The sequence below is a fragment of the Dromiciops gliroides genome, chromosome 3, assembly GCF_019393635.1.
Source record: "Dromiciops gliroides isolate mDroGli1 chromosome 3, mDroGli1.pri, whole genome shotgun sequence".
NCBI lineage: Eukaryota > Metazoa > Chordata > Mammalia > Microbiotheria > Microbiotheriidae > Dromiciops > Dromiciops gliroides.
In genome coordinates this window covers 240,638,227-240,666,123 of record NC_057863.1, presented here as the reverse complement: position 1 = coordinate 240,666,123, position 27,897 = coordinate 240,638,227, and the positions used below count along the sequence as shown (strand labels likewise).

The 27,897-nt window shown below is 38.6% G+C and overlaps 1 protein-coding gene across 3 annotated transcripts; it reads left to right on the top strand.

The window, feature by feature from the left end:
- Positions 1-27,579, top strand: ASMT (acetylserotonin O-methyltransferase). 3 transcript variants are annotated; one of them, XM_043997452.1, is made up of 8 exons: positions 1-260; positions 2,945-3,116; positions 9,722-9,851; positions 11,315-11,383; positions 12,950-13,068; positions 19,372-19,512; positions 23,059-23,181; positions 26,831-27,579. In XM_043997452.1, exons 1-8 carry the CDS (start codon positions 192-194, stop codon positions 27,040-27,042), a joined length of 1,035 nt encoding a protein of 344 aa, XP_043853387.1. In that variant the 5' UTR covers positions 1-191; the 3' UTR covers positions 27,043-27,579. The 3 variants fall into 3 exon arrangements, with proteins under 3 accessions (XP_043853387.1, XP_043853388.1, XP_043853389.1); XM_043997453.1 differs by lacking the exon at positions 11,315-11,383; XM_043997454.1 differs by lacking the exon at positions 19,372-19,512.
- The last annotated feature ends 318 nt before the right edge of the window (positions 27,580-27,897 follow it).

Here is a 27,897-nt window from a genome sequence, read left to right as displayed (position 1 = left end):
AGCCAGTGTGCACCCATGAATAAGGTACACGAAGCCTTTAGAATGATTTGCTTATGACTAACCCCAGTGTGGCAGTGGGCTTTTGGCTGCAACAAGACATTTTGCTGGCGTGTAACCTTCTCATTTCCAAGAAGCTTATTTAAACGAGTACAAACAAGACCTTTCCAACTCTGACTAGTTCTGAGAAAAAAATGAGTTTTGCAGAAGACCTTGACTATGGCCTTTTCAATGAGTACTTAAATGGCTTCATGGTCTCCAAGGTAAGAATGTTATATAATGTAACAAGTTGTTGGGAGAGAAACATTTTATTTTGTAACTGTAGGTTGGCTAAGATGTATCAGTATAACTGAGTAGTTGAATGATAGTCATTCTTTAATGGTGATCAGGGTTTACTACAATTCTGAAAAAAACAAACAAAACAACACAACCCAATAGCAGAGATGTGCTAAGTCAGCTTTGGAACCTTTACTCAGATAACAAAGCATGTTCTAGCCAGGATAATTCAATGTCTATTGTTATCTGTCCAAGGTCTTTCAGTAAATATGGTTCAGCCATGGTGATAAGACCAATTTATTTTATGCCAGTCAGTCAATAAATATGAAGTGCCTACTTTGTACCAGACACTGTGCTAAGCATAGGGGATACAAAGAAAGGCAAGAGACAGTCCTTGCCCTTGGTGGGCTTACAATCTAATGGGGAAGAAGAAAGGGAAACACCTATGTACAAACGATGGATTGAAGAGAAACTGGAAATAAATAACAGAGGGAAGGCAATAGAATTAAGGGGAATTGGGAAAGACTTGATAGAAAGTAGAATTTTAGTTGGGACTTGAGGAAGCCAAGGAATTCAGACAGCAGAAATGAGGAAGGAGAGTCTTTCTTGCATGAGGGACCCCCAGTGCTAATTTGCAGGTGGTTGGATGTCAGGCTATTACTATGATTTCCTGTCCTGTCCTGTCCTGTCCTGTCCTCTCCCTTTCTTTTCTTTTTTGGACTTCCTCCTGATGTTTTCATTGTAGAGAGCTTTCTCTACCAATATAGATCACATCCTCCATAACATATAGCATGGCCCAGAGCACTCGATTCAGTGACTCATCTATATTCATGTCATATGGACAAATATGGCAAAGATAGGACTTGGACTCAGGTCTTCTGCACTCTGAGGTCAATAATCTATTCACTTTGCCAATACTTTTCAATTATAGTTCTTATAAAAATCAGAAGGTGATTAAGGTATAATAAAAATCGGTTTAATGTAGGAACCTTGGAAATATAGATGGATTTTTGCGTCACTAAACATCTCTGACAAGCAGAATGAGAGGCTCAGATTTAGTCTGTGTGAGTAGACATTAGGATAATCATATGCTTTCCTTGTCACATCTAAAGTCTTTCATGACATTTCCCAGAAAATCACTAGGTTGTTCTTGATGGGCAAGACTATGATACACACACACACACACACACACACACACACACAAAAGGTCCCCATTTGCTTAATGTAACATTCATGGCTTTGTTAGAGCAAAAAACAAAATGGTAAGACTTTGGTAACTTGTCATAAGTTGGGACAAAAGAAGAAATTAAGATGTAATGAACTTATAGCCCAAGATATGCTTAAAGGCAACCACATATGTTACTCATATATATGACTTTGCAATTTCTTTTTGGCAAAAAAAGTGTTTTTTGTTTGTTTGTTTGTTTTGTTTTGTTTTGTTTTTTTTGCCTGGAGGTTTTTTCTATAATTAACTTGCTAGGAACTCATTCCAACTGCAAAAAATTCTTCAGGAATTTCACTGTCCAGTATCTTTCTCCTGCCTGAGCTGGTGATTCATAATTTCATTTGTGAGTATGGCTTTTTTTTTTTTTTGGTCTCTGTTTTCATTCCATTAGGCCAGCAGTCCTTAAAGTGTGGGCCCCTAGGAGTTCACAAGATCAAACTAATTTTCATAATAACACTAAGGCATTTAAATTTCTTTTAGAGCAAATATTTATTATAGATATAATTCACTCAAAGACTGTGGGATGCTCAATAATTTTTGAGTGTAAAGGGGTCTTTAGACCAAAGGTTTGAGAACCACTGGGCTAGGTGGTTTCAAGAAGTACTTAAGTGCTACCGAAGTTGAAATAGGGAGGGAAGGTACTTGGAGAAACCTTGTCTATTAAGACTCAGCTGCTTAAATTCCTTTTGCTTCTCCTTTCCTTTCTGTATTTATCACTGCAAAGGTTTACATTAGAAACACAGTATCTCCCTGCATTTATCACTGAAAAAGTTTGTATTTGAAACATAATAGCAAATATACTTTCCTCCTAGTCTTCCCCCTGCCCCGCACCCCTGCTTTTGGTTTTAGACACTAAAAGGCAGCAAGATGTAATGAAGAAAATACTACATTTGGAGTTGGGAGAACACTGAGGACCTGTCTTTGCTAAGTTCTAACCATGTGATCGAGGACTGATGTTTTCTTGTCTAAAAACCGAGGATAAAATTTACTACCTAACTCACAGGGTTGTGGTAGGAAAGCAAAGTGCTTTGTAAATAATAGATATTGTTGAACATTTCTTTTCCCTCCTATCCTCCCTCCCCCACCAGCTAATGACCCCATACCTTATGGGACCAGTTAATTTTTCAGGAGAATGTTCAACTCTATATACAAAGCTCAGTGAAAAAGCATTGCATCTCTCTCTCTCTCTCTCTTTTTGGTGAGGCAATTGGGGTTAAGTGACTTGCCCAGGGTCACACAGCTAGTAAGGGTCAAGTGTCTGAAGCCAGATTTGAACTCTAGGGCCGGTGCTCTATCCACTGTGCCACCTAGCTGCCCCAAATCTCTGCCCTCCCCTCCCCCATATCGCTTAACCCATTAAGCTCCCAGTATTTTCCCCAGAAGAATGAAGCATCCTAACTCTTTCTTTCTTTCTTTCTTTCTTTTTTTTGCTTTGCTTGTTACAAGGCTATGTTCACTGCCTGTGAATTGGGAGTGTTTGACCTCTTGGAATCTGAAGGGTTCCTGACCTTCAATGTCATTGCTGAACGCTTAGGCACCAATTCCCATGGAATGGAGCAATTACTTGATATCTGTGTGACCCTGAAGCTACTAAAGGTGGAAATGAAGAAAGGAAAAGGTAAATATAATAGGAATAGGGTCCCCAAAGGAATGTATTTATTATTTGAAATTACAATGCCCCAAAGTTGGGGAAGCAGTGTGGTGCAATAGAAGCAGCACAGGCTCTGTAGTGAGAGGATTTGGGTTCACATCCTCTGACACTATCTGTGTGACCTTGGGAAATTCATTTAACCTCCCTGTGTTCCACTTCCTTCACCTATGAAATGAGTGAGTTGGACTAGTTGAATCTGAGGTTGTTCCTGCATTGCAAATATGATCATATGATTCGGAAGGGCCATTTTTGCTACACCATATTCTAGCAGGTGTCACGGACAGGTAGTGATGGGAAAATAAGAAGTTTTAAAAAGGTGGAGTCAATGAATTAGCACATCACCTTTTTAAGGCTTAGGGACACCTAGTAATAAGCTTAGAGAAGTTCAGATAAGGTTTAATATTGGTGACAAAAAGATTATTTAAAATCTTATTTGAGGGGGCAGCTAGGTGGTGCAGTGGATAAAGCACTGGCCCTGGATTCAGGAGTACCTGAGTTCAAATCTGGCCTTGGACACTTGACACTTACTAGCTGTGTGACCCTGGGCAGGTCACTTAACCCCCATTGTCCCACAAAACAAAAAAAAGAAAAAAATTGAAAAAAAACTTATTTGAAATAAGAAACCAAAACCCACTCTTAAATCTTAAGGAGATCTTGATCAAAGGAGAAGAATGAAGAAATCTGGTTCTCAGTAGGAGCAGTGGAGCTGCAGTGCTTATAAATGGGGCATGTAGCTACTGAGCTAATGGCAGACCTGGAACCAAGATAGGACATGACATAGATGGGCTGTCTTGGACAATTGTATACTCTAGGATGGATTTTCATTCATTTAAATTTCAGATTATTAAGGAATGCTGGGCCTAAGCCTGGCAGGGCTGTGTTTTGGGATACATTCATAGGACTTCTTTTGAGGATACAGGTAGAAAGTATTGTGCTGGATTCTATGGACTCTTGCATTATATACCTTGTAAAATAATCTTTAGTATTTTATAAATTGTAAAGCAATATGTAAATGTGAGATAATATTAAATGTCTAATAGGAAGTTGGTTATTTGCTATCTGAAAGATAGTATAGCTGAGTGGTTTAGAGAGACAACCTTGGAGTCAGGAAGACCAGGCTTAGAGTCTTATCTCTGTGACACACTAATTGAATGATGATGGAAGGTCACTTTATCTCTCAGGACCCCAGGTAACTTTTTTTTTGGGACAATGAGGGCTAAGTGACTTGCCCAGGGTCACACAGCTAGCAAATGTCAAGTGTCTGAGGCTAGATTTGAACTCAGGTCCTACTGAATCCAGGGCCAGTGCTTTATCCACTGCACCACCTAGCTGTACCCAGATAACTCTTTAAGACTGTAAATTATAGGTAATTTGCTGATCTGCATGTGTGCAGAGAGCTTACGGCTTCAAACAAAAAAAAAAGATATGACATTGAATATAAAGATATAGTAAAAGAACACTAACTTTGACAAATTCAAGGCATCTGGCCCAAATGAATTGTATCCTCAGGTACTGAAAGAAATAATTTATATGATTGCTGAACCATTGTCAGTGACATTTGAAAAATCATGGAGCATTGAAAAGGCAACCCAGGGTTTGAGATTGGCAAATTTCTGATTTTCAAAAAAAGAGAATAGAGCTTTTAAAATGTAGGCCAGTGAACTTGACTTCAATTCCTGAAAAAAATTGTTAGTAAAGAGAGAGTTAGAAATAGAAGTGGTGATCACAAAACACCAGCATGCCTTCAGCAAAAAAATAGATCGTACTAGACCACCCTTATTTCCTTACTAAGCTAGTAGATCAAGGCAATGCTAAATTTATGGTTAATCTAGGTTTTAGAAAAGTATTTGATAAAGAATCTCATGCTATTCTTGTGGAAAATTGGAGAGATTTTGACTGGATATTTTGAGGTACATTAAGAGCCAGACTCTGAAAGTAGTTGTTAACAGATCAATGGCAACTGTGGAATTCTAAGTGATCTATGCCCAGCTCCTGGCTTTTTAACATTTTTGTCAGTGACTTAGATAAAAATGTAGTTGGGATGCTCCTCACATTTTCAATGCCACAGGTTTAGATGGGATGACATAGGGTGACAGAGACAGGATTCAAAAAGACCTCAATTGGTCATAATTTGGGGCTGAATCTAACAAATGAAATTTAATAGGGTTAAATTTAAAGTGCTAAAAAATCAGCTTAATAAGTACATGATGGGAGATATTTGGTTAGACAGTAGTTTGAAAAAAAAATCCTGGATGTCTTAGAAGAATGAAAACTCAATAGGATTCAACAATGAGATATGGCAGTCAACAAAAAAAGAAAGTGATATTAGGCTATATTAAGAGATGAATATTTTATAGAAATAAGGAAGCAATAATACATCTGTTTTCTGTCCTGGTCAGACCAAATTTGGAATGTTGGGTTCAGTTTTATATATCACATTTTTGGAAAGACATTGATGAACCAGAGTTCGATCAGAGGAGGGCAACCAGACTAGAGAAGAGTCTAGAGTTCATGTCATAAAAGGATTGATAGAAGGAACTAGGCATACCGTATAGAAGACTTAGGGGTGCATGATAATTTTCCTCCAGTATTTGGAGTTTGATAAGACACCTATATACCCTTTATCCTACTACTGACGTCATGTGGATGGATTTCTCAGGACATATGCTCCTTTTCTGCTCTGAGAAATAGTATCAAAGGATGCATAATTCTCCTTATTTTTTTGTTAGCTCCAAGACCCAGTCATGATAGAACTTTTGGCAGTGTCAAATCTATCTCTATAACTATATATCCAATAAACACCTGAACTCCATTCCCAATTAGTACAACAACAAATGCTGGTGTTTAACACAGTTTAGAAAGACAAAGTAAGCATTATAAACAAAGAAAGGTAAACAGATATACTCAGAGGGAAAGGCTTGAATTAGTGATTAGAGAGAAAGGAGGGAAGATAGGTAGCACAGTGGCTAGAGTGCCAGGCCTGGAGTCAGGAAGACTCATCTTCCTGAGTTGAAATATGGCCTCAGACCCCTACTAGTTGTGTGACCCTGGACAAGTGATGTAACCCAGTTTGCCTCAGTTTCCTCATCTGTAAAATGAACTGGAGAAGGAAATGGCGAGCCACTCTACTATCCTTGCCAAGAAAACTCCAAATGATATCACAAAGAATCAGACATAACTGAAAAACTATTGAACACACAGGAGAGAAAGGTGATACAAACCCACCACCTTTGGGTCCAGGAGTATTTTTTCTCACAGCTTCTGCCCCAATGCACATGATGCTGATCAGTCCAAGCAGTCTCACTCACAGAGCCCTAGCCCTTTTCTTTTTGGTGGTTTCCCCTCTCCAGACTTCCTTTCTTCAAGCTCCATGTAGCTTGTCTGTTACCTGAATTCAGTGAACTTTCCAAAGTCACCTAGAGCTGTGGCCTATTATTCTTCATCCTTTATTGCTTTCTTTCTGATTCACTCAAAGGGCCCAATTTGCACCTCATAAAGGGATCCCCTGGTGAGGCTGAATTTTTATAGTTAATTTAACAACTCATTATCTCATCTCTTTTCTGTGATCAGGTCTGTGAAAAATCAGCTACCTTACACTTACATCAAGTTTCTTCTACCAATTCTGTTTCTTGACAGGACCATAGGATTTTAGAGCTGGAAAGGAACTAAGGCACCAACTAATCCAGTGGTACCAAACTCAAAAAGAAAAAGGGGCCACTAAACTGTACAGAGAGATCTCTGTGGGTATATTGACTTCGAAAACCACATGTTAATATATGTTTTGTGGTCATTTTTATTTATTTTATTAAATATATTTGAATTACATTTTTCTTTTTCTTTTTTTTTTTTTTTTTTTTTGCGGGGCAATGGGGGTTAAGTGACTTGCCCAGGGTCACACAGCTAGTAAGTGTCCAGTGTCTGAGGCCGGATTTGAACTCAGGTACTCCTGAATCCAGGGCTGGTGCTTTATCCACTGCGCCATCTAACTGCCCCTCAATTACATTTTAATCTGGTTTGGGCAGCCTTCAGGAGTGTTGTGGGCCACATTCAACCAATGGGATGTGTTTATTTTTTTTCCTACATCTGATCTCATCCACACCCATTTAATTTTAAAATATTTTATTGATGTTCTTTTTTGGGGGGGTGGGAACAGGGCAATGAGGGTTAAGTGACTTGCCCAGGGTCACACAGCTAGTTTCAAGTGTCTGAGGCCAGATTTGAACTCAGGTCCTCCTGAATCCAGGGCTGGTTCTTTATCCACTGTGCCACCTAGCTGCCCCCCATACCCTTTTAAAGATCAAGAAACTGATATTCAGAGAGTTTAACTAATGATTCAAGGTCACACAGCTAATTGGAATTAGAGCAGGAGCTAGATTCCAGGGCTTCTGACTCTCAATTCAGTGCTTTTTAAAAAAAAATGTAAAATATGAGCATATTAGTCATTTGCATAAGAAACTCGAATAAAAGAAAAAAAAGAAAGAAAGTGAAAATAGCCTGCTTTAGTCTGTGTTCAATGAATTTAAATTCTTTCTTTGGAGGTGCTTCATCATTAGTCCTTTGGGATTGTCTTGGATCATTGCATTGCATTGCTGAGAATAGTTAAGTCATTCACAGTTCTTCATTGAATAATATTGCTGTCACTGTGCACAATATTCTCTTGGTTCTTCTGAGTTCACTATACATCAGTTCATATAAGTCTTTACAGGCCTTTCTGAAATCCTGTTTGTCTTTTCTTATAGCAAAATAATATTCCATCACAATCATATACCACAGCATGTTCAGCCATTCCCTAATTGATGGCCATTCTTTTGATTTTCAATTCTTAGCCACCACAAAAAGAGCTGCTATAAATAATTTTGTACAAATAGGTCTTTTTCTCTTTTTCATGATGTCTTTGGAATAGAAACCTAGAAATGGTATTGCTGGATCAAAGGGTATGCAGAGTTTAATAGTTCTTTGGGCATAGTTCTAAATTGCTCTCCAGAATGGTTGGACCAGTTCACAACTCTACCAGCAGTGGATTAGAATCCCAATTTTCCTACATTTCCTCCAACATCCAATGTTTTCTTTTTTCTCTTTCTTTCTTTTTTCTTTCTTTTCTTTTCTTTTCTTTTCTTTTCTTTTCTTTTCTTTTCTTTTCTTTTCTTTTCTTTTCTTTTCTTTTCTTTTCTTTTCTTTTCTTTTCTTTTCTTTCTTTCTTTCTTTCTTTCTTTCTTTCTTTCTTTCTTTCTTTCTTTCTTTCTTTCTTTCTTTCTTTCTTTCTTCCTTCCTTCCTTCCTTCCTTCCTTCCTTCCTTCCTTCCTTCCTTCCTTCCTTCCTTCCTTTCTTCCTTCCTCCCTCCCTCTCTCCCTCTCTCCCTCTCTTTCTTTCTTTCGCTTTTGATATATTTGCCACTCTGATAGGTATGAGGTGGTACCTCAGAGTTGTTTTAATTTTCATCCCTGTCATTTCAGTGCTTTTGCTGTGGTAACATATTGCTTTATATAGACTTTCTATAGTTCTGCCTCATAGGCTTGACATACTGCTATCCAGAAGATTGTGTTGTCTGTAAGATTACAAGATGTGCCTTTTGTCTTTGAGGTATTTTATACTATTATTATGAATCTAACTCCTGACACTTTGTCCAGAGAAGCATTTGTTTATTCATAATTAATTTTTTTAATCTCTAAATTATTTTTCTCCTCATGATAAAACACTGCCTTTATTCTTGAGGTGACTCATTTAATTTTTTTGTGTGTGGCGGGGAGAAGATCTGGGTTTGAAACCCATCTCTCTTACTTATTGCCTCTCTGTGACCTTGTCTAAATAATTTTAACTTCTTAGGGCCTCAGTTTCCTCTTCTCTAAAGAGAAAAGGTTGGACTTTGATGCCACTTCCAAATCTACATTTCTGTGCATCTCAGTTCTGGCACTTACTAGCCATGCAAACTTGGGCGAATCAATCTCTCAGTCTCAGTTACTTTGTTTGTAAAATGCAAATAAAGTAACTTGTGCTATCTTTCTGACAGAGTTATTGTGAGGGAAGCTGGATTCTTTGCCAGGCCCTTTTTTGGCTCTTGTATCCCAGGGCAGTGATGCACTTATTAGACCTTGTTCAACACCCATGTCTGAGTCATTTAAAAAAAATTTAAAAGATTTTCATTTAAAGTTTTGAATTCCAAATTCAATTCCTCCTCCTTCCTTCCTTTCCTCCACCCCTTCCTGAGGCAGTAAGCAATCAGATATAGGTTAAACATGTGCAATTATGTAAAACATTTCCATATTTGTCATTTTGTATAAGAAGATTTGCATTTAATTAAAAAAAGAGGTTTTTACAAAATTAAAAAAAGTTAAATCCAACAGTTTTAACTTGTTTACACATTTACTTATTCCCTCTTTAGTAAATCTAATAAATTGATCAGGCATGATTTTTCTACTAAAGCCACAAAGCTTTAGTTGGTTGATGGTAAATTATCCTACCCTCTTGTACAATGATAGTTTGCTATTTGAGGTAATCTAAATGCTTCAAGGGGATAAATGAACTCAGTACACTTATGATGATGATAAAAGGTAATAATTTTGTTTCCTTTTCAGCTTTATATCAAAACACAGAACTTGCCACCCTGTATCTCACCAAGTCTGGTCCTAAATCCCAGTATAATATGTTACTTTACATGTCTAAAACTACCTACTCATGCTGGAATCACTTAACTGAAGCCATAAGGTAAGGTAGGCAGGATGTTTCAAATAGTGATAGCTTATATCTCTTATGTTCTATTCAGGCTTGTTTGATAACACTTGAAAAGTGAAAAAAAAAGTTATGAGATTTCTTTCAAACATAATCTATTAAATTAATCTGAAGTTGATTTAAAACATTAGTTTACTTTTAAATAGCACTTGGTGGAATTCAATAAACCAGCCCTAGAAGAATAGAATATTTGAATTAAATATAGAAACATCTGTGCTACCTGGCAATGTCTAGAAAGCTATGCTAATGGAGGTGAGTGATGATGTAGGCCATCTAAAAAGGGGCAGGGGGAGATCCTAATATAGTATATATAGGCTTCTTTATGCAAATTTTACATATGCAGCTAGGTCATGTAATAGAGTGGGAGACTTGGATTCAGGAAAATGTGAGTTCAAATCCCACTTCAGATATTAGCTATCCTGGGTCAATTACTTAATCTCTTAGTCTTAGTTTTCTCATCTATGTAAAATGGAGATAGTAGGGTTATTGTGAGGATCAAATGAGATTATATCAGCAAAGCATTTTCCAAACCTTAAAGTGCTTTATAAACTCTAGTTACCCTAATTCTGACTCTGACACCATCATGGTTATTTTTGAATGTGATCGTTTTGTAGGAGATTTTACTAAGATGTCTCATCATGGTTTGGAGGTGAGTCATGGGTTCTCAAAAATTCTTCCAGCCAAGCAAGGTATCTGGGATTCTATTATGTTGAAAAAACTTCAACCATAGTCCTGGTAACAGATTCAGTCTTGTCTGAGGATAAACCTACCTAATCACAGAGAAGTATGTTGTCAGTGGGCTAGGCAGTTGGTGATGGATTCTATGGCTATTGTAACTCGAGACACATGAAAATATAAATTTTCTCCCAGAGCTTCTGCTCCTGCAGTGATAGCAGAAAAGAAGTGGGCAAAGGGTCAGGGTACACTATAAGAATAGAGGAAAAATTTTAGGTCATCTATAAACTTTAACAGTTGGTGCTCTACATGTGACTTTTGTTGTATGGTGGAGGGGATATAATACTGGAAGGCCTGAATAATAGTAATCTTGACATTGTCACTATAAATGAAAAAAAGAATGAAATCATAGCTAAATGGAAGGATGAATCTCAACTTTTCGTTGTATGGGTTAAACCAGAAGAAGTATACCTGCCAAAGATGTTCATGATAGTAATGGAGATGAGTCTCCCATGACATTCCACCAATCTTATGTTTTTTCAAGATTGCTCTTAAGGATTCAAACCTTTTTTTAGTGGCCTCTTATTGAGTATTTTCTTTGGCTCAACTTGAAAAGCAGTGCTTGTTAAGGGAGCCTAGGGCTGGGCATATATATTTTTGAGCTCATTAAGAAAGGGTTTATATGTACTCAGGACTCTGGAACATCTAGTAATAAGCTGATGCTCAGTAAGTACACATAAGTAATAATAGCTTTTTCCCCTCAGGGAAGGAAAAAATCAATATATGAGGACATTTGGTATTCCATCAGATGATCTTTTTGAAGCTATCTACAGGTAAAATTAACCACTCTGATGTTCTGTTCTTTATTTATAATTACTATAGGAGGGAATAAGTAGGAATAAAAACACAAAGTGAAGCTGAGACTTGTGATTATACAACTAATTTTAGCAATGGAGTTAGCCAACCTATATAATTCAGACCTGTGAAGGTTAAAATTACCCAACCTACAATAAAAGAGACTGAGGCAGAGCTCTGAGCCAATGGGACTTTATTAAAGGGTCCATGGTCCCTTCCAGTGAAGTGGATCTCAGATCTTCCTCATGATCTGAGATGCCCCTGGTCCCCAGGACTTTGTTTTCATAGGATTTGATACTTAGATATGCAAAAAAGCATGGTAAAATATAGAATCTCATTGGTTTATGGACTTTGCTCTTGAGGGCCCAAAATTATGCATCAGTCAAAAAATGACATAGCAGCAGGGTCAGAGGTTGGGTGAAGCACAGGGCATCTCCACTGACTAAGTGGTCATAAGATGGTCACCTGCTCATGTTGGACAAGAGAGAGTGTCCTGGGGGTACAAAAATAAGTTGGGAGACTTCCCAAAGAATCAAGGCATGCCACCCATGCTGTGTTTGAACATGGAATTTGAGCAAAACAGTGTGGATATATCTTTGTAAGCATTCTTGTGGTTCTGTAAGTGAGCTTGATAACTAGTAAACAAGTAATGAAAATTACATTAATGTCTGAGGCTCATTATAAAGGCCTACTATAAGAACCTATCTTATCTAATTATACCTATATGATTTATGTAAACTGTCAAATTGTTTAATACTGATTGGAATAGACAAGGGGTCCAAAATGAATCCTTTCTCACAGATCATCTCAAATCATATTTATTTCCTGACTCATCTCAATATGAATATCTACACCAATTAAACCCCTAATCACTTAACTTTAAGTATATAGACAGAGTCTAAAATCTAAATTAACTACTGAGACAATTTCCCTTTGTTTTGATGTATAGTTTTTTCATCAATGTTTGAAGATTGCTTTGATATTAAACTTATATGAAGGTATTTTAGCCATTTGATAAAATGGAAATAAGGAAATAAGTCCTCTTCAATGGTAATAAATGTGTTTCATTATATAAAACTCATCAAGAGAAAGTCACAGAAGGCTTATTGGATCATAAGATCTAATAAGACCAAAATATGAATTTTCAGAAAAAACATGATTAAGATTTATTTCCTAACCTAGGCAAAATCCAATCCGCTACTGATATCCCATTTTTAAAAAGTACATTAGTTAAGGATTGCCTTTAATTACTTTTCACAGTGATATATAGAGTATTTAATGTAGTTTTTTTCTTTTTTCATCTTGTGATTTCATAAGAACAGAAAATGGCATTCCTAAAAAGGAACATTCTCTTTGTTAGGAGGTTTAGAGAATTGTTTGGGGGGCATCGAGAGATTAAGTGAATTACCTAGGACAATATAGCCAGTATTATTAGAGGTGAGACTTGAACCCACATCTTTCTGACTCCAAGGTTGGTTCTCTATCCACTACTTCATACTGTCTCTTGATTTAACATGTGACATAAATATTATTTCAACTACTAGGTCAGAGGAAGAGCTGGTAAAATTCATGCATGGCCTGCATGAGATTTGGAGTATTAATGGCAGAGATGTGATTACGGCATTCGATCTTTCACCTTTCCCCCTCATTTATGATCTTGGTGGTAAGTATTAGCTAAAGAATTAAGAATTACTTCAAATATTCTAGAGGAGTGTTGAGAACCAAGGGCTTTCATGCAGGATGAATAAAAATTATACATGAGAATTAGAACCATGCCATGGGACTATAGGAAAGGAATAAACATTTGTATGGTTCCTACCATGTGCCCAACACTGCATGAAAGGCTTTTACAAATATCATCCTACAACAATCCAGTGAGCTAGATGCTATAATTATCCTCATTTTATAGTTGAGGAAACTGAGAAAAACAGAGGTTAAAGGACTTGCCCAGGATCACACAGCTGGTGAGTGTCTAAGGCTGGATTTGAATTCAGGCCTCTCTGACTCCAGGACCAACGTTCTATCCACTGTATCACCAGCTGCCTCTGGAAGGCAAGAAATGATAAATTCCTTCTAGTTTAAGGTTCAGGCCTTCAAAAAGGCAATCATTTCTAAATTCTTTAGCCCCAAACATTTTCTCTACTTTGTTGGCTCATTTATTAGAGATTTTAGACAGGCTAGGGTGATGTGTAGTGTTAAATGGACTGAATTTGGACCCCAGAGACCTGTGTTTGAATCCTAACTCTTTTACTTAATAGCTATGTGATATTGAGCCTCAGTTGCCATTTAGTGTCAATCTTTTCATCTGTAAAATGGCCCCTTCCAGATATAAATTCTATGCTTCTTTAATAGTTTGCCTTGGGGACTGAGGCAGTATTCATGATTTTATGATTTAAGAATCCTTACCTACTGAATCATAGCCAGTGACCTCACTCATTGACACTTACCTTACTCATTGATAGCTAGTTTCATTTCTCTGTGGAAAACTTCTTTTGATAAAGTAGAAGGAAAGGTTTTGTTTAGATATCTTAAGGTAGTACGACTACCCACTTCAAGAAAGTAAGCATCCATGTTCAAATGCCCTGCTGTCTTTGGCTTTGGCGATCTCTTTACCATCAAGTAAGCTAAATAAATGAATCAATCAAACAAGTAGTATGTGTTGTTGTTCAGTCATTTTTCAGTTGTGTCTGACCCCATTTTGGAGTTTTCTTGGCAGAGATACAGGAGTAGGGTTTTTTGGTTTGTTTGTTTTGTTTTGTTTTTTAGGGCAATGAGGGTTAAGTGACTTGCCCAGGGTCACACAGTTAATAAGTGTCAAGTGTCTGAGGTCGGATTTGAACTCAGGTCCTCCTGAATTCAGAGCTAGTGCTTTATCCACTGCGCCACCTAACTGGTGGCAGCAGAACTATGGAAATTTGGAAGAGGGGAGAACTTGATGGGGGAATAAGGGGCTCAATTTTGGACAGGTTGAGTTTAAGATACCCCTGGGACATCCAGTTTGAAATGTCCACTAGACGATTTGCTTTCTGCAATTGAAGTTTGAGGGAGAGACAGGGGCTCATTATATAGTTCTAGGGGCGATCTAGGAGAAAATGATCTAGGGGCGATCTGCACAGAGATTATAGTGAACAAATAAAAGGAAATAAAACAGGGTTGAGGAGCATGAAAAAAGATACCATTGAAACAGTTTTTTTAAACCATTGACATATTCTTCCTAGTGCATGATTGGACATTTAAAACTGCTCCAAAAAGAAGTATCCATTCAGAAAGAAGCCAGGTGGAAAAGCAGTTCTGCCAGCAGAGGGCCATTAACTCTGACTGTCAATAATCCTTAGCTGACTCAGAGAGGAGGCAACTCTGAAAACTGTATACTTAGTAGTCTGAGATGAAGAACACTCAGAGCAAAATACTCAGTGAATAGTGATGGGAAAGAGGTGGTAGAGAAGTTGATCAGAAGATCCTCCATCAACTTACTTCCCACAAGCCTAGCTGATGAAATGACAGAATATAAGGAACAGGGAACAGAGACAATGAATTGTTGAGATCTTAAAGTGCAAGGAAAGGTTTTACACTTTGTTAGGTGTTTATGAAGTGTGAAGAAGTCTTTCAATTAAGCTATGATTAGGTTGCTAAAGAATAGCCGCACATCTGGCAGACCTTTAAAAATTAAGACATACTTCTGGGTAGAAAAGAGTTCTAGGGAAATGTGACCTCTGGTAGCAGAAACAAGAGCCATCTGTGGAGGAAAAACCCAGGTCTTGAGAGGAAATTCAACCTTGATTGGGAAGGGGAGGGTATCTTGAAGAAGGAATTTCTATTTATAAGCCATGTTGGATCTACTCTCCCATTGAATGGAGACATTGCATCCATCAGACTGTAGGCCTTGTCAGTCAAGACATGAAAATGGAAGATGTTTGTGAATTGAGATAGTGTTAGACCTGACCTTTGGGATTTGGTCTGTGGAGAGGAACAGCCCCAGGTAACCCAGCTGAATGAGCTGCTTATCAGAGGGCCTTCACCCAAGAACAACAGCTTGAGGACACCAGCAGAGGAGAAGGGGCATTAGGGCCCCATAGTAGCAGAGAGGTAAGTTGCCTTAGCCACATTCCCTAAGTGTGTGCCTCTCTGATAGTGCACTCTATGAATGAAAGAATAAAAAGGCATTTATTAAGCACTTACTATGTGCCAAGCTTTCTATTAGTAATAGAAAAAAGCAAGATAGTTACTGTGCTCAAAGAGTTCACACTCTGGGGCAAACCAAACATATAAAAGAATCCAGATGCAGGGGGGAGGGGAAAGTCCCAGCCTACAGCCAGTAGGATGAATGGTCAGGCCTTGGGGTGAATTAGCAGGTCAGATGGCCTGGAGAGTCTGGAAGGCACAGTGGAAGGTTTGATTGTGAGACATTTTCCTTTTCCTTGTCACCAGAAAGATTCCAGTCACCCAGTTGGGTGGGCTAATAATTCAGCCATCATAATTCATCCAAGTGCTGAGAAGAGCTAGGTTGCTCTTCTTGCCAGATTGTCCTAAACCGGGTCCTGACAGCCAGGAAAAGGTACAGGGAAGGCAAAGGTTAGATCTGCTGGAGATCCTCCCTCTTCTCATTTTTGCTGTATGCAGTTATGGGTGAATGTGGCTGGAGGCTTATGAGGGTGATTTGTTAGGCTTATGCTTTGCCATCTCAGCAAATATTTTTGTTTTGGACTAATTCTCTCTATTGGCTAAGTGATTAAGGGTAAAATAGCAATTGGACACATAAGAAGTAGTTTTAGGAGTGCGGACCTAAAACCTGAGCTATTTATCTTCTACAAGACCTAGTCAGTGAGTGAGCATGGGGGCGGGGGAGGGGGTAGCTCAGAAGGGGTACTATAGGAAACTAAAGAGAACAAGCCAAAAATTTTCCAATATGGTATCCCCTACCTTCCTAAATTTGCCATCTGTTTCTTTATTCATCCATTTATTCATCCATTTATTTATTTATTTATGCATTCATTTATTTGTTTGTTAGTTTATTTGTTCACTTATTTATTTATCCAACCATTTTAGTCACCTATTTATTCATTCTCTCATCAATCAATCAATTAATTCATTTATTTATTCATCCACTCATTTATCTATCATCTATCCACTTATTCATTCATTCATTTATTCATTCTATCATTCTATCTATCTACTTATTATTAATTCATTCTATCATTATATTTATCTATCTATCCATCCATTTATTTATTCATCTAGTCACTTATTTATTCATTCATTCATTTATTGTGGGCAATGAAGGTTAAGTGACTTGCCCAGGGTCACACAGCTAGTAAGTGTTAAGTGTCTGAGGCTGGATTTGAACTCGGGTCTTCTGGAATCCAGAGAAAGTGCTTTATCCACTGTACCACCTAGCTGCCCCATTTGTTTATTTTTGATGTAATAGTATCCCCTTTGCAGCTTTACTCTGCCCATAATTCACACTCAAAGGTTGGAACACTGAGAGGAAAACTACACCCAAGTTCAATGCAGTCTGTGGGCCCACATGACCTTCATTCAACATATTTATCTTGAATAGTCTTCCAATAGACAATTCAGAGAAAAAACATTTACATAAGTGGTACAGGGTGAACAACAGGAATAATGTGAAGTAAGCAGAATCATGAAAACAATATGTATGACTCAAAATATAAACAGAAAGAACAACAGACAGTAAAAGAATACAAACTGATTGCTGTATCTGTGTCATGACCAAGCTTGGTCCCAAAGAACAGATATGAAGGCATCTCCCTCCATTTTTTTTCAGAAGTTGGCTGTGGAACAATACATGCATCAAATATTTTTGATTAATTTTGCTAATCTTTTTTATTCTTTAATATAAGGGACTGGTATCTTGGTGGGGGTAGAGGGAGAAATATTGTGCTATCAATAGCATCAATATCAGCAGATATCAATAAAATTAAAAAAAATCCTTTTATAAAAATGAGTAGGCGTGTCCCTTAGTTTTTTTGTTTGTTTGGTTTTTTTTTTCAGGGCAATGGGGGTTAAGTGACTTGCCCAGGGTCACACAGCTAGTAAGTGTCAAGTGTCTGAGTCTGGATTTGAACTCAGGTACTCCTGAATCCAGGGCTGGTGCTTTATCCACTGTGCCACCTAGCCACCCCCGTGTCCCTTAGTTTTAAGGAAATTAGATCCTAATCAGAAGTAAGATGAATGCATAATCAGTGGAAACATATAGTAGAGACAGAGACGGGTCAGTTATAGATGGTTACATTTAGTCCATTCGTGCTATGTGACATTTTGCTGTCTTAAGGTTTGGTTCATGAGCACTTGAACACCAGGGATAAGAACATGGTCAGTTGGGTGTATCACTGAAAAGGCAGGCAGTAGGGTCAGCCCAGAACTGAAGCTTATGCTGCAGCCTGTGTAGCCTTGGGCAAGTAGCTGAAATCTCTCAATTGTAAAATGAGGTGTCTGGACTAGCTGAGCTCTGAAATTCCTTCCAACTAAATCCTATGGTGCCCTCCTAGTCTGAAGGTAGGAGATAGTGTCCAGGAATTCTACCATGCAGCATTAGGACTAGGGTTGTAAGGTTAGGATAGATGTGGTCTTCGGAGCCTTTGTAGTACCAGCAGTTAGAAGGGAAGAGGTCTATGGCATGGCAGCTGTCAGAGAGCTTTTGTTCAGTTTTAAGATAAAGCAGAGTAGGGCTCCTTGCTCAATGCCTCAGTGCCTGGCCAACCTCAGTAACCTAAATTTGAAGGGCTCTCACTAGGGTTTATCACTGTCTTTATCTTTGGGTCAAAGAGCATAGGAACTTAGAATTTGATTCTCTCCTTCCTCCTTGGACCCTGATTGGTGGGGCAGTATGGTATATTGAATTCTTTTGTTCTTTGTCTTTCTATTCCCAGCTACTATAGTGCTTTGCACTTAAGAGGTTCTTAATAAATGATGGAAAGTGAACTAGTCTTACATGCATTAAGGAGAGCTTGGTAGAAGTCCAGGTTCTCAATGCTTAACTAGCTGTGTGAACATGGGCACTTCATTTATGCTTATTGAGTTGTTGCTTCTTAATTTGTAAAATGCACTGCCCAATGCATAGGTTTGTTTTGAGGAAGGTGCTTTCAGATGTATCAATAAGAGCTTTTGTCCTCTGAGCTTGTGGAAACCATGACACAGAACAGAAAAGGTCAAATCAGAGGTTGTATTTTAAGATCAGAAAATAGGTTGAATCAATTCAATTAAAAATGTTGACAGACGTTATTAAGCACCTATTACACCTAAGGCACTGAATTAGATTATGGGAGCTCAAAGGTAAAAAGAAAACATTCATAAAACATACTTGAGTTTAAAATCTCATAGAAGGAATGAGATGTGTTCATGACTATACTATAAAAGTTAGAAAATGATTCCATAGGAAGTGGGGGGAGTGATATATAAACAGAACAGCCTGAGAAATTCAAGTGGGGAGGACTTGTTTCTAGTTTTGGAGATCACTGTAGGGCATTATGGAAAAAGTGTGATACATAGGAAGGATATTTGGGTTTGGAATCTGAGATCTTGGGTTTGAATTCCAACTTCGATGGGTACTACATATGTAGTCTTAAATAAGTCACTTGATCTTTTCCAGGCTCAGTTTCCTTATCTGAAAAATAAGTAGATTTGAATTAGATGACCTCTGAGGTCTCTTTCTGATCTAAATTCATAATTCTACAAGGGGGCATATGTGGAAGGCCTTGGAAGTAGGGGAAAGATATCATTAGGCAGAGGTGGGGTAGGGTCCAGGGAGTACATGGAGAAAGGGAAAATTTTCTGAATCCTGGTGCTAGTAAAAAATAAAATGACCCAAACCCCACAATCAGTTAGCAAAAGGGAGAAGGTGAAGATCCTGGACAACTTGGAGTTGACTGATTAGTGATGTCTGTACATCATACATGGTGTGACCTCCATCTTTAGCTGGGATTCTTCCTCTGTTTTTGTTTTTGAGGTTGCTCGGGTGCCCTAGCCAAGGAATGCATCACCTTATATCCTGAATGCCAAGTGACAATATTTGAAAAGCAAGAGGTGGTACAAGTGGCAAGGAAGCATTTTCCATTATTAGAGGAACCTCGGATCGGTTTCCACATAGGTAGGTCTGGATGTATTGTTTTAGTTCACAAAGAAAGACAGATAATTATAATTGTCCAAGTTTTAATTTTTTGAGTAAACTATATTTGAAGCACTAGATGACCATGGGATTTAGACCTGGAAGGTAACATATCCATCATTTGCTCAAGCCCTTCATGTTACAGAAAAGGAAACTGAGGGCCAAGAGGTAAAGTGAAATTCATCACACAATTAAATAGTTGCATGGGTGGGAAACCAACCCAGGTCCTCTGACTACAGAGTCAGCACTCTTGACCCTAAACCAAGGCTGTCTCTCTTTGAAGGTTTTGCTTTTATCCTACAGGAAATAGGGAGCCATGAAGGTTGGATTTTTCTTGATATATTTGAAAAGGTTTTACTTCTTCTCCACCTGTAAAGACCCCAGGAGTAACCTCCCTACTCTGATAAAGGAAGAAACTCTGGAGAAGCTTCATTGTAGATTGAGTTACCCAGTCACAGTCAGACCAGCAGTAATAGCCCCCTTTCCAGTTTGAATATCAGGTAGTGGTCAATTACCCAGGAGTCTTCCATTCCTCCTTCTCTCTGCCCTAACTAGCATGAATTAGCAACAGTCCCCAGGGCCAGGCTTCTTACTTCTTTTCCTCATGCCTGTTCTTGTTGGACCTATATAAGAAAGCCCAACAGACTTTAGTGGGAGGGGGTGCTCTCTGAGACCCCAGGTGTCCAGTAGACCTGACCTCTTGCAGACTGACCTTCATATTGTAAGCATGTGCCCTTAATAAAACTGGTTTCCTGTACTGTCTTGTATGTTCCATGTTTCCTTATAGTGGACTATTGGTGTTCAGAACCTTCCCAAGTATTCAGCAAGGCACCACCACATACTACTCCATAGTGTACCTTTTGAGAAAAAACTTGATCAGAATTGCACAATGTAATGATTCCCTGGGTAGAATATAAGGTCCTTCCAGGAAGGGACTATTTTGACCTTTGTCTTTCTATTCCCAGCACCTGGGCACAGTGCCTTGCATAAGTTAAGTGGTTACTAAAAACTTGTTCAATTCAATTGACCTTCAAAACACTTCAAACAATTTTACATTCACATAGAAGTTGCTTATTATGTGAGTTAAGGTAAGCACAACCTGTAAAGATTCCAGGGGACACCATGAAGCCAAGTGGCAGGGGAAAGAACCATGATTCTTATGTTCAGGATTAAGTGATATTCAGAAAGTCTACAGGAGTTCTTAATAATTTTTAAAAAATCATCAACATTGTTGCTTTATGATTAATTTTCTGTTGTCTTCCATCATGACTATAATATCACAAAATGAAACAAATATATGGGACTAGATTGCATGGGAGATTAGGGAGAAAAATGATAGTATGGTTACTGGAAGACCAAGCTGAAAACATGACTAGAAAAAGAATGAAAACTTCCCATTATCATTTAGTCATCAAATTCTGGTTTCTTAGTTTTCATGTCGTGAAATCAAGGGATAAATACAAATAAGAACTTACATTTATATGAGACTTTGAGATTTCCAAAAATACTTTCCTTATCATAGCCATGTGAAGGTATTTGAAATATTATGCCTATTTTTTGGATGAGGAAACAGGAAGCATGGCATAGTGAAAAGAGCATTGGATCTGGAATCAGAGAGCCCAGATTTATGAACTGTAATGATTGGAACGACACCACCTGCTGGAGACTTACTGTAGAAGAGTTCTGCCCATGAAGCAAAGGTCTTTGAGGGCAAGACCAAGAGTCTTTTCTTTGGCGTCAGGAAGTGACGTTGGCTAGTGGGAGGAAGAAGGAAGAGACTGGCGCTCGGTCTCGGGTCTTTTCCTGGGGACTCTGGTGGAGAGCGGAGCTAGAAATGTGCTCTCCCTTTAATAGATAGGAATCTAGGCCTTTTCTTCTCTCTTTACCAAATTCTTATTCTCCTTAATAAATGCTTAAAAGTCTAACTCTTGCTAAAGCTTATAATTTATTGGTGACCACTCATTAGATATTTTAGACAGACTAGCTAGAATTTGAGCCTTTAACAGTTCTTTTGGCTGCTACTTATTTCTCGTGTAACCATAGGCACATGACTCACCCACTCTGGACCTGTTTCCTCATCTGTAAAAAGAGACAGTGTACTAACTGATTTCTAAGGTCTCTTTCAGTGCTAAATCTTATGAATATTCCATTCACGTATATTCATAAAAGCCTTCCTAAGAAAAGAGAGGTTAGATAATTTACCAAGGATCTGATGGCCAATGTTTGGTCTACTTGTTGTTGCTGTTTGTCCTTCATTCTTGAAAAGGACCATGACACTGGGGTGATGTCAACTTGCACTGAATTGGATTTAAGTGAGGCAGGGCTCTGCAAAGTCACCAAACTCATTATCTCCAGAGCCACTGGTATACACATACATACATATCTATCTGTACCTGATGTGTCTGTATAGGTATATGCATGTCTATCTATCTATCTGAATGACTGGAGATGGCACTAGATGTTTTTTTTTTGTTTGTTATTTTATTATTATTATTTTTTTTTAGGGGGCAATTGGGGTTAAGTGACTTGCCCAGGGTCACACAGCTAATAAGTGTTAAGTGTTTGAGGCCGGATTTGAACTCAGGTCCTCCTGACTGCAGGGCCAGTGCTCTATCCACTGCACCACCTAGTTGCCCCAGATATTTTTTTTTAAAGGCAATTTAGGGTAAGTGACTTGCCCAGGGTCACACAGCTAGTGTCTGAGGTGATATTTGAACTCAGGATTCCAGGGCCAGAGCTCTATCTACTGGGCCACCTAGCTGCTCCAAATGATCTAGTGGGTATGCACAAACTACATGCATCATTGCTTACATTTAGGAGTTAGGATTTAAATTCCTCTTTTTTTGTATCCCCAGAGCTTAGAATAGTGACTGGCACATAGTAGGCACTTAATAAATGTTTATTGATTGATTGATCTCCTGAACTGGAGTGATTCCCTTTGAGTTGAACATGCCCTCAGGCCTCTTCTGGTGAATCAAATACTTGCTAAAGGACCTGATTTACCTATATCCCCATGGTTAGGGCTTTGCCTCAGCCTACTGAAACTTAGAGGGCAGTAAGAGAAATGTCGTGGAATTGACCTTTTCACAAATGCCCTCCTCTACTGTGACTATACTCCATGTGAACTCCTGACCACTGAGTCCTACCGCTAGCTAAGTGTCTTTGTTTCAGGGCACACTTCTGTCTCCTCCCTATCCTTGGCTAGTCCTTGAGCAAAGTAAAGATCAGGTGGTGTCATGTGGTACTCTTTCTCTTCCTGAGTAGTAGCATCTCAAGTGACTGCCCCACTCCCCCGCCTCCATCTGCCTACTCCCTGCTCAAGCTTACAGCTCTGCCCTTCACACTGCCAATAGCTTCATTATTCTTCAGTATTTTCAAATATATTTATTGAGGGTTTTGAATGTCTCTGCAGAGACTTCCCCTGTGTTCTTGTAGCTTTTCTAGCATAGGATTCTGTGACATAGTTCAGGTTTGTCCCAATGGAATTGATTTGCTGGATGACCTCAGGCCATTTGCTTTGTATTGCAGGGGACTTTTTCAGAGATGCCATTCCTGAAGCTGATCTGTATATTTTGGCTAGGATCCTCCATGACTGGGCAGATAAGAAATGCATACAATTGCTAACAAACATCCACCAAGCCTGTAAACCAGGTATGTGTGTTTTTGTTTGCTTGCTTTAAGTATTGTGAACTAAGACACATTTATATTCTGTTTTTGTTTAGTCATTCAGTTGTCCAACTCTTCATGACCCCATTGACCATACTCTCCATGGGGTTTTCTTGGCAAAGACACTGGAGTGGTTTGCTATTTCCTTTTCCAGTGGGTTAAGGCAAACATGGATTAAGTTGCTCAGCATCACACAGCTAGTAAGTGTCTGAGACTGGATTTGAACTCACATTTTCCTCACTCCAGGCCCAGTGCTCTATTTACTGAGACACCTAGCTGCCTCCTAAACGGATTATAGAGCTACATTTTAGAAGAGACTTTGTTGTTGTTCAGTCATTTCTGACTTGTTGTTACCCCATTTGAGGTTTTCTTGGCAAAGGTACTGGAATGGGCTGCCATTTTCTTCTCCAGCTCATTTTACAAGTGCGAAAATTGAGACAAATAGGGTTAAGTGACTTGCCTAGGGTCACACAACTAAATGTCTGAAGCCAAATTTGAACTCATGTCTTTCTGACTCTAGGCCCTGTGTTCTATCCACTGTACCACTTAGTTGCCCCCTATATTCTATATAATGTACTAAAATAGCTTGGGAACTTATAGACAGGAAACACGGATTTAGATATAGTCTCTAACATTTACCAGTTCTATGACCTTGGGCAAGACACTTAGCCTCTGTTAGCATCAGTTTCCTCATATTGTGGGATTATTGGAAAGAGCAGTGATTTTGGAGTCATAAGAACCGAGTTCAAATCCTGGTGCACACAATCCTTTTCAAGGACAATGGATGAGCAACAATGACAATAACAACCACAATCACAACTACAACTACAACTACAACAATGATCTTGGGCAAATCATAAAGTCTGTAAGCCTGTGATGTTCACTTTAAACTAAATGATTTCAAAAGTGCTTCCAGCTCTTTTGATATATAAAAAAGGGATTATTATCCTTATAAAACTTTATGCAAGTCAATCTCCCTGGGCCTCAGTTTCTTCATTTATAAATGGCAATTTTGGACTAGATGATTCTTTTCAACTCTGAGTTGATGATTTTGTGATGCTATGACTTAGTGAGACAATGATTTGAATCTAAGTCTTCTGACCCTTAGCCCATTTTGGTTGTGCTACATTTGATTACTTATAATATTCCCCTGATAGGAGCAAGTTTAGCTTACCATAATTGGGAAAGTTAGCATGTAGTGGAAAGAACATGGGCCTGGGAATCAGGAGGTTTTATTGTACCCCTGACCCATCACAACCTAGAATCAACTGATCATAGAGCTAGAAAGGTCATTGGCTCCAATCCCCTCCTCCCCATGTCTAGTCCCCAACCATGAGGAACTGAGACCCAAGGAGAAGTGACTTGACCATAGCAATCAAGGAATTACTTAATGTACATTTATTAAGCACCTACTATGTTTAAAGCTGTTTGCAAGGTGCTGAGGATAAAAATGCAAGGAATGAAATAATTTGCTCTTAAGGAATTACACTCTATTTGGGAGACAAGGACATATGTAAGTATAAATGTATCAAGCCATTATCCTCTCAGAGTTACACATACCTCCTTAGTAAAATGAAAATGGCACCATCTAGATCTCTTCTAGATATAGACAGAGTAAATAGCTAGTTTCTTAGGTGGTGTGAGTTGGGGACTACCTTCATTTAAAGGACCTCCCACACTGATTGAAATACAAGGCATTTGGTGCCATTCTGTAAAGAAATATTTAAAAAATGGAAATACCTTTATCCTTACAAACATTTTCCTCAATCTAATAGCACTGCTCTGATCCTGTTGGTATTCTTAAGTCTAGTAGTTTTTTTTTTTGTTTGTTTGTTTTTTGCGGGGTAATGAGGGTTAAGTGACTTGCCCATGGTCACACAGCTAGTATGCATCAAGTGTCTGAAGCCATATTTGAACTCAGGTACTCCTGAATTCAGAGCTAGTGCTTTATCCACTGTGCCACCTAGCTGCCCCGTCTTATATCTAGTCTTTTTTTTGGGGGGGGGTGAAGCAATTGGGCTTAAGTGACTTGCCCAGGGTTACACAGCTAGAAAGTGTTAAGTGTCTGAGGCCGGATTTGAACTCAGGTCCTCCTGACTCCAGGACTGGTGCTCTATCCACTGAGCCACCTAGCTGTCTCTTATATCTAGTTTTAAATAAGGTCAAGTGACTAAAGAGTTTATATTTTTCCATACACACCTTTTCTTTCTGTAGTAACTTAAAAAATTTATGTAATAAACACATATTTCTTTAACGTAGTATAATGAAAAAGATGATTGCACATGAAATTGTCAAGTTACTATGCACAACTTGCTATTCCTTTCAAATATACAACAAAATTATCATGTACATTTCTTTTTTCCCCTTTTTTATTCCTTTTCCCTCCACCCCCACCTGAGATGTCTATCATTAGACACAAATAGGTGTGCATGCGTGTGTGTGTGTGTGTGTGTAAAATTATTCTCTATATATTTCTATTTATCAGTTCTTTCTCTGGATGCAGATAACATTTTTCTTTATATGTCCTTTGTAGTTATTTTTTTTTTTAAGTCTGGGTCTTCATAACTGGTAATGCAGGGGCTACTGAAGGGCCTGATCCTACTATTGATTAGTATTGACCTGATCCATTTCTAACTTGGGTCAGTTCACCCCTCCTTAGGTAACCTGGTAGTCCCCTCTCCCCATCCCTGGGAGCTCACCATATTAATGCCAAACTTAATGCACCTCATTAGTTGACCCCACTGCTCAAGAGCACAAGAGACCCACCAGCTTTGTTGTAGCATTAGAGGGAAGGTGAGGAGGAGGAAAAAGTCCCTGGTCCAGGGTGCCAAGAAAAGATAAGGGAGAGAAGAATTCTTTTGGGGGAAGACTACTTCAGAGGCTAGTCCTTTCTTTTTTTGGATGAAGTGATACTTAGAGAGAAAAAAGTTAAGGGACTTGTGTAATGTCACATATGTAAGTTGTAGGGTCAGGATTTGAACTCAGATTTTGTGGCTCCAAGTTCTGCATTTGTCCACTTCCTCTCTGACACCCATATAAATTAAAATTTCCAAGACCCTTAATGCAAAACTAAAGCACAAGGAAGAGATACCATTTTGTCTTCTCATCAGATAAAATAGTCCAAGACCAAAGCAGAGGTTGAGAATTGGGAAATCAGAGATAGCACCACAAAGGTGCTAATGTATAATGGCACAAGGGCTGAACCACCATGTCTGCTGATCTTCATGGATGAATTGAGCTAGGCTTTGTTAATATGTTACTGTGAGGAAAACTGGAATATGATGGAATAACAGAGAGCCGACCTGGAAGCAGACATGTCTCTGGACAGAACTGGTTACTCTGGGCAATATACCCTTGCTGTCCTGCTGAATGAAAGTAGAGCTAAGACCCTTCAAGTACTATAAATTCATTGCTTTATTTTCATGCAGAAAGGAGCTTGGCATTTTCACTGCATCCAGTGGACTGATTACCCTGCTCCCCTGAAAACAGGCTCCCCTGAAAACAGGCATCTGTGTATTCCCTATGGCCAGCCCCCAAACTGGGCCCACTGATGGGAAGGGGAAAGAACAAGAGACAATGAGGCAGAAACCTTTTGCTTCTGGTCTGGCCCACCTAACACTTTGTTTCTCTCTAGGCTGTGGTGTTTTAGTGGTCGAAACCCTTTTGGCTGAAGATAAGAGGGGGCCTTTGACAAGTCAGCTCTATTCTATGAACATGCTGGTACAGACTGAAGGAAAGGAGAGAACTCCAACAGAGTACCAGGAGCTCTTCACTCAGGCTGGTTTTCAAGATTTTCAGTTCAAGAAAACTGGGAAAATCTATGATGCTATTTTAGCCAGGAAATAATTGTTTCCTACCCCACAACTATTATTAAATATGTAAAATCACAGGATTAGTTTTTGTGAACATACAAGCTGCTTAGTGAATAATGGAAAAATGCTGTAGGAATCAAGTTCTTCCCTCCAAAAGGAGGAAATATAATATTATATTCTAATATAATAGATTTTCATAATTGGAAGGGAGGGTAGTTGTCATCTAGGCCAATCTTTGCCTGAAGAATGGATGCACCATTCTTGATAGACAGCTATTCATTCTTATATGTGTCCTCTTCCCACATCCCTCCTCCATCTCCCACCTAGATGTATAGACAGAAAGAGATTGGAAGGTATGATAGAAAAAGTAAATTATAGAGTCCTAGAGCTGGAAGGTTCAAAGGTCATATACTCCAATGCATACCAGACTAAGAATCCTTTGTATAGTATATCAGAGAAGTCATCCAAACTTTACCTTAAGATCTCGAGTGAGGGGAAACCCATTATCTCCCAAAGTATTCCATTTCATTTTCAGGTAGCTCTGACTGTTGGGAAACTGGTCTTTCACTCTTTTTACCCTCTGTCTCATAACGCTTTATTTAATATGTTTTGTGCCTCAGGTCTCTCATTTGTAAAACAATCTTAGTTTATTGAATAAAGGAACATTATAGATACTATGGATTATTTTTCTTCTATCTTATTTGCACCAACAGAAAATTAAGGCATATTTAAGAGAAAGCCTAACGACAGAAGATATGCTGCATGTGTAAAGAGAGATTTGTTTCTTACTGTGTCTTTTATTTTTTTTTTAAATTATTTTATTTTATTTTGTGGAGAAATGAGGGCTAAGTGTCACTCAGGGTCACTCAGCTAGCAATGGTCAAGTGTC

Excerpts from the sequence above, each read along its gene's own strand:
- ASMT (XM_043997452.1), top strand. The coding sequence starts at position 192 with ATGAGTTTTGCAGAAGACCTTGACTATGGCCTTTTCAATGAGTACTTA. Across the intron at positions 13,069-19,371 it reads CCTCATTTATGATCTTGGTG|GTTGCTCGGGTGCCCTAGCC; the intron begins GTAAGTATTAGC and ends TTTGTTTTTGAG. Across the intron at positions 19,513-23,058 it reads TCGGATCGGTTTCCACATAG|GGGACTTTTTCAGAGATGCC; the intron begins GTAGGTCTGGAT and ends TTTGTATTGCAG.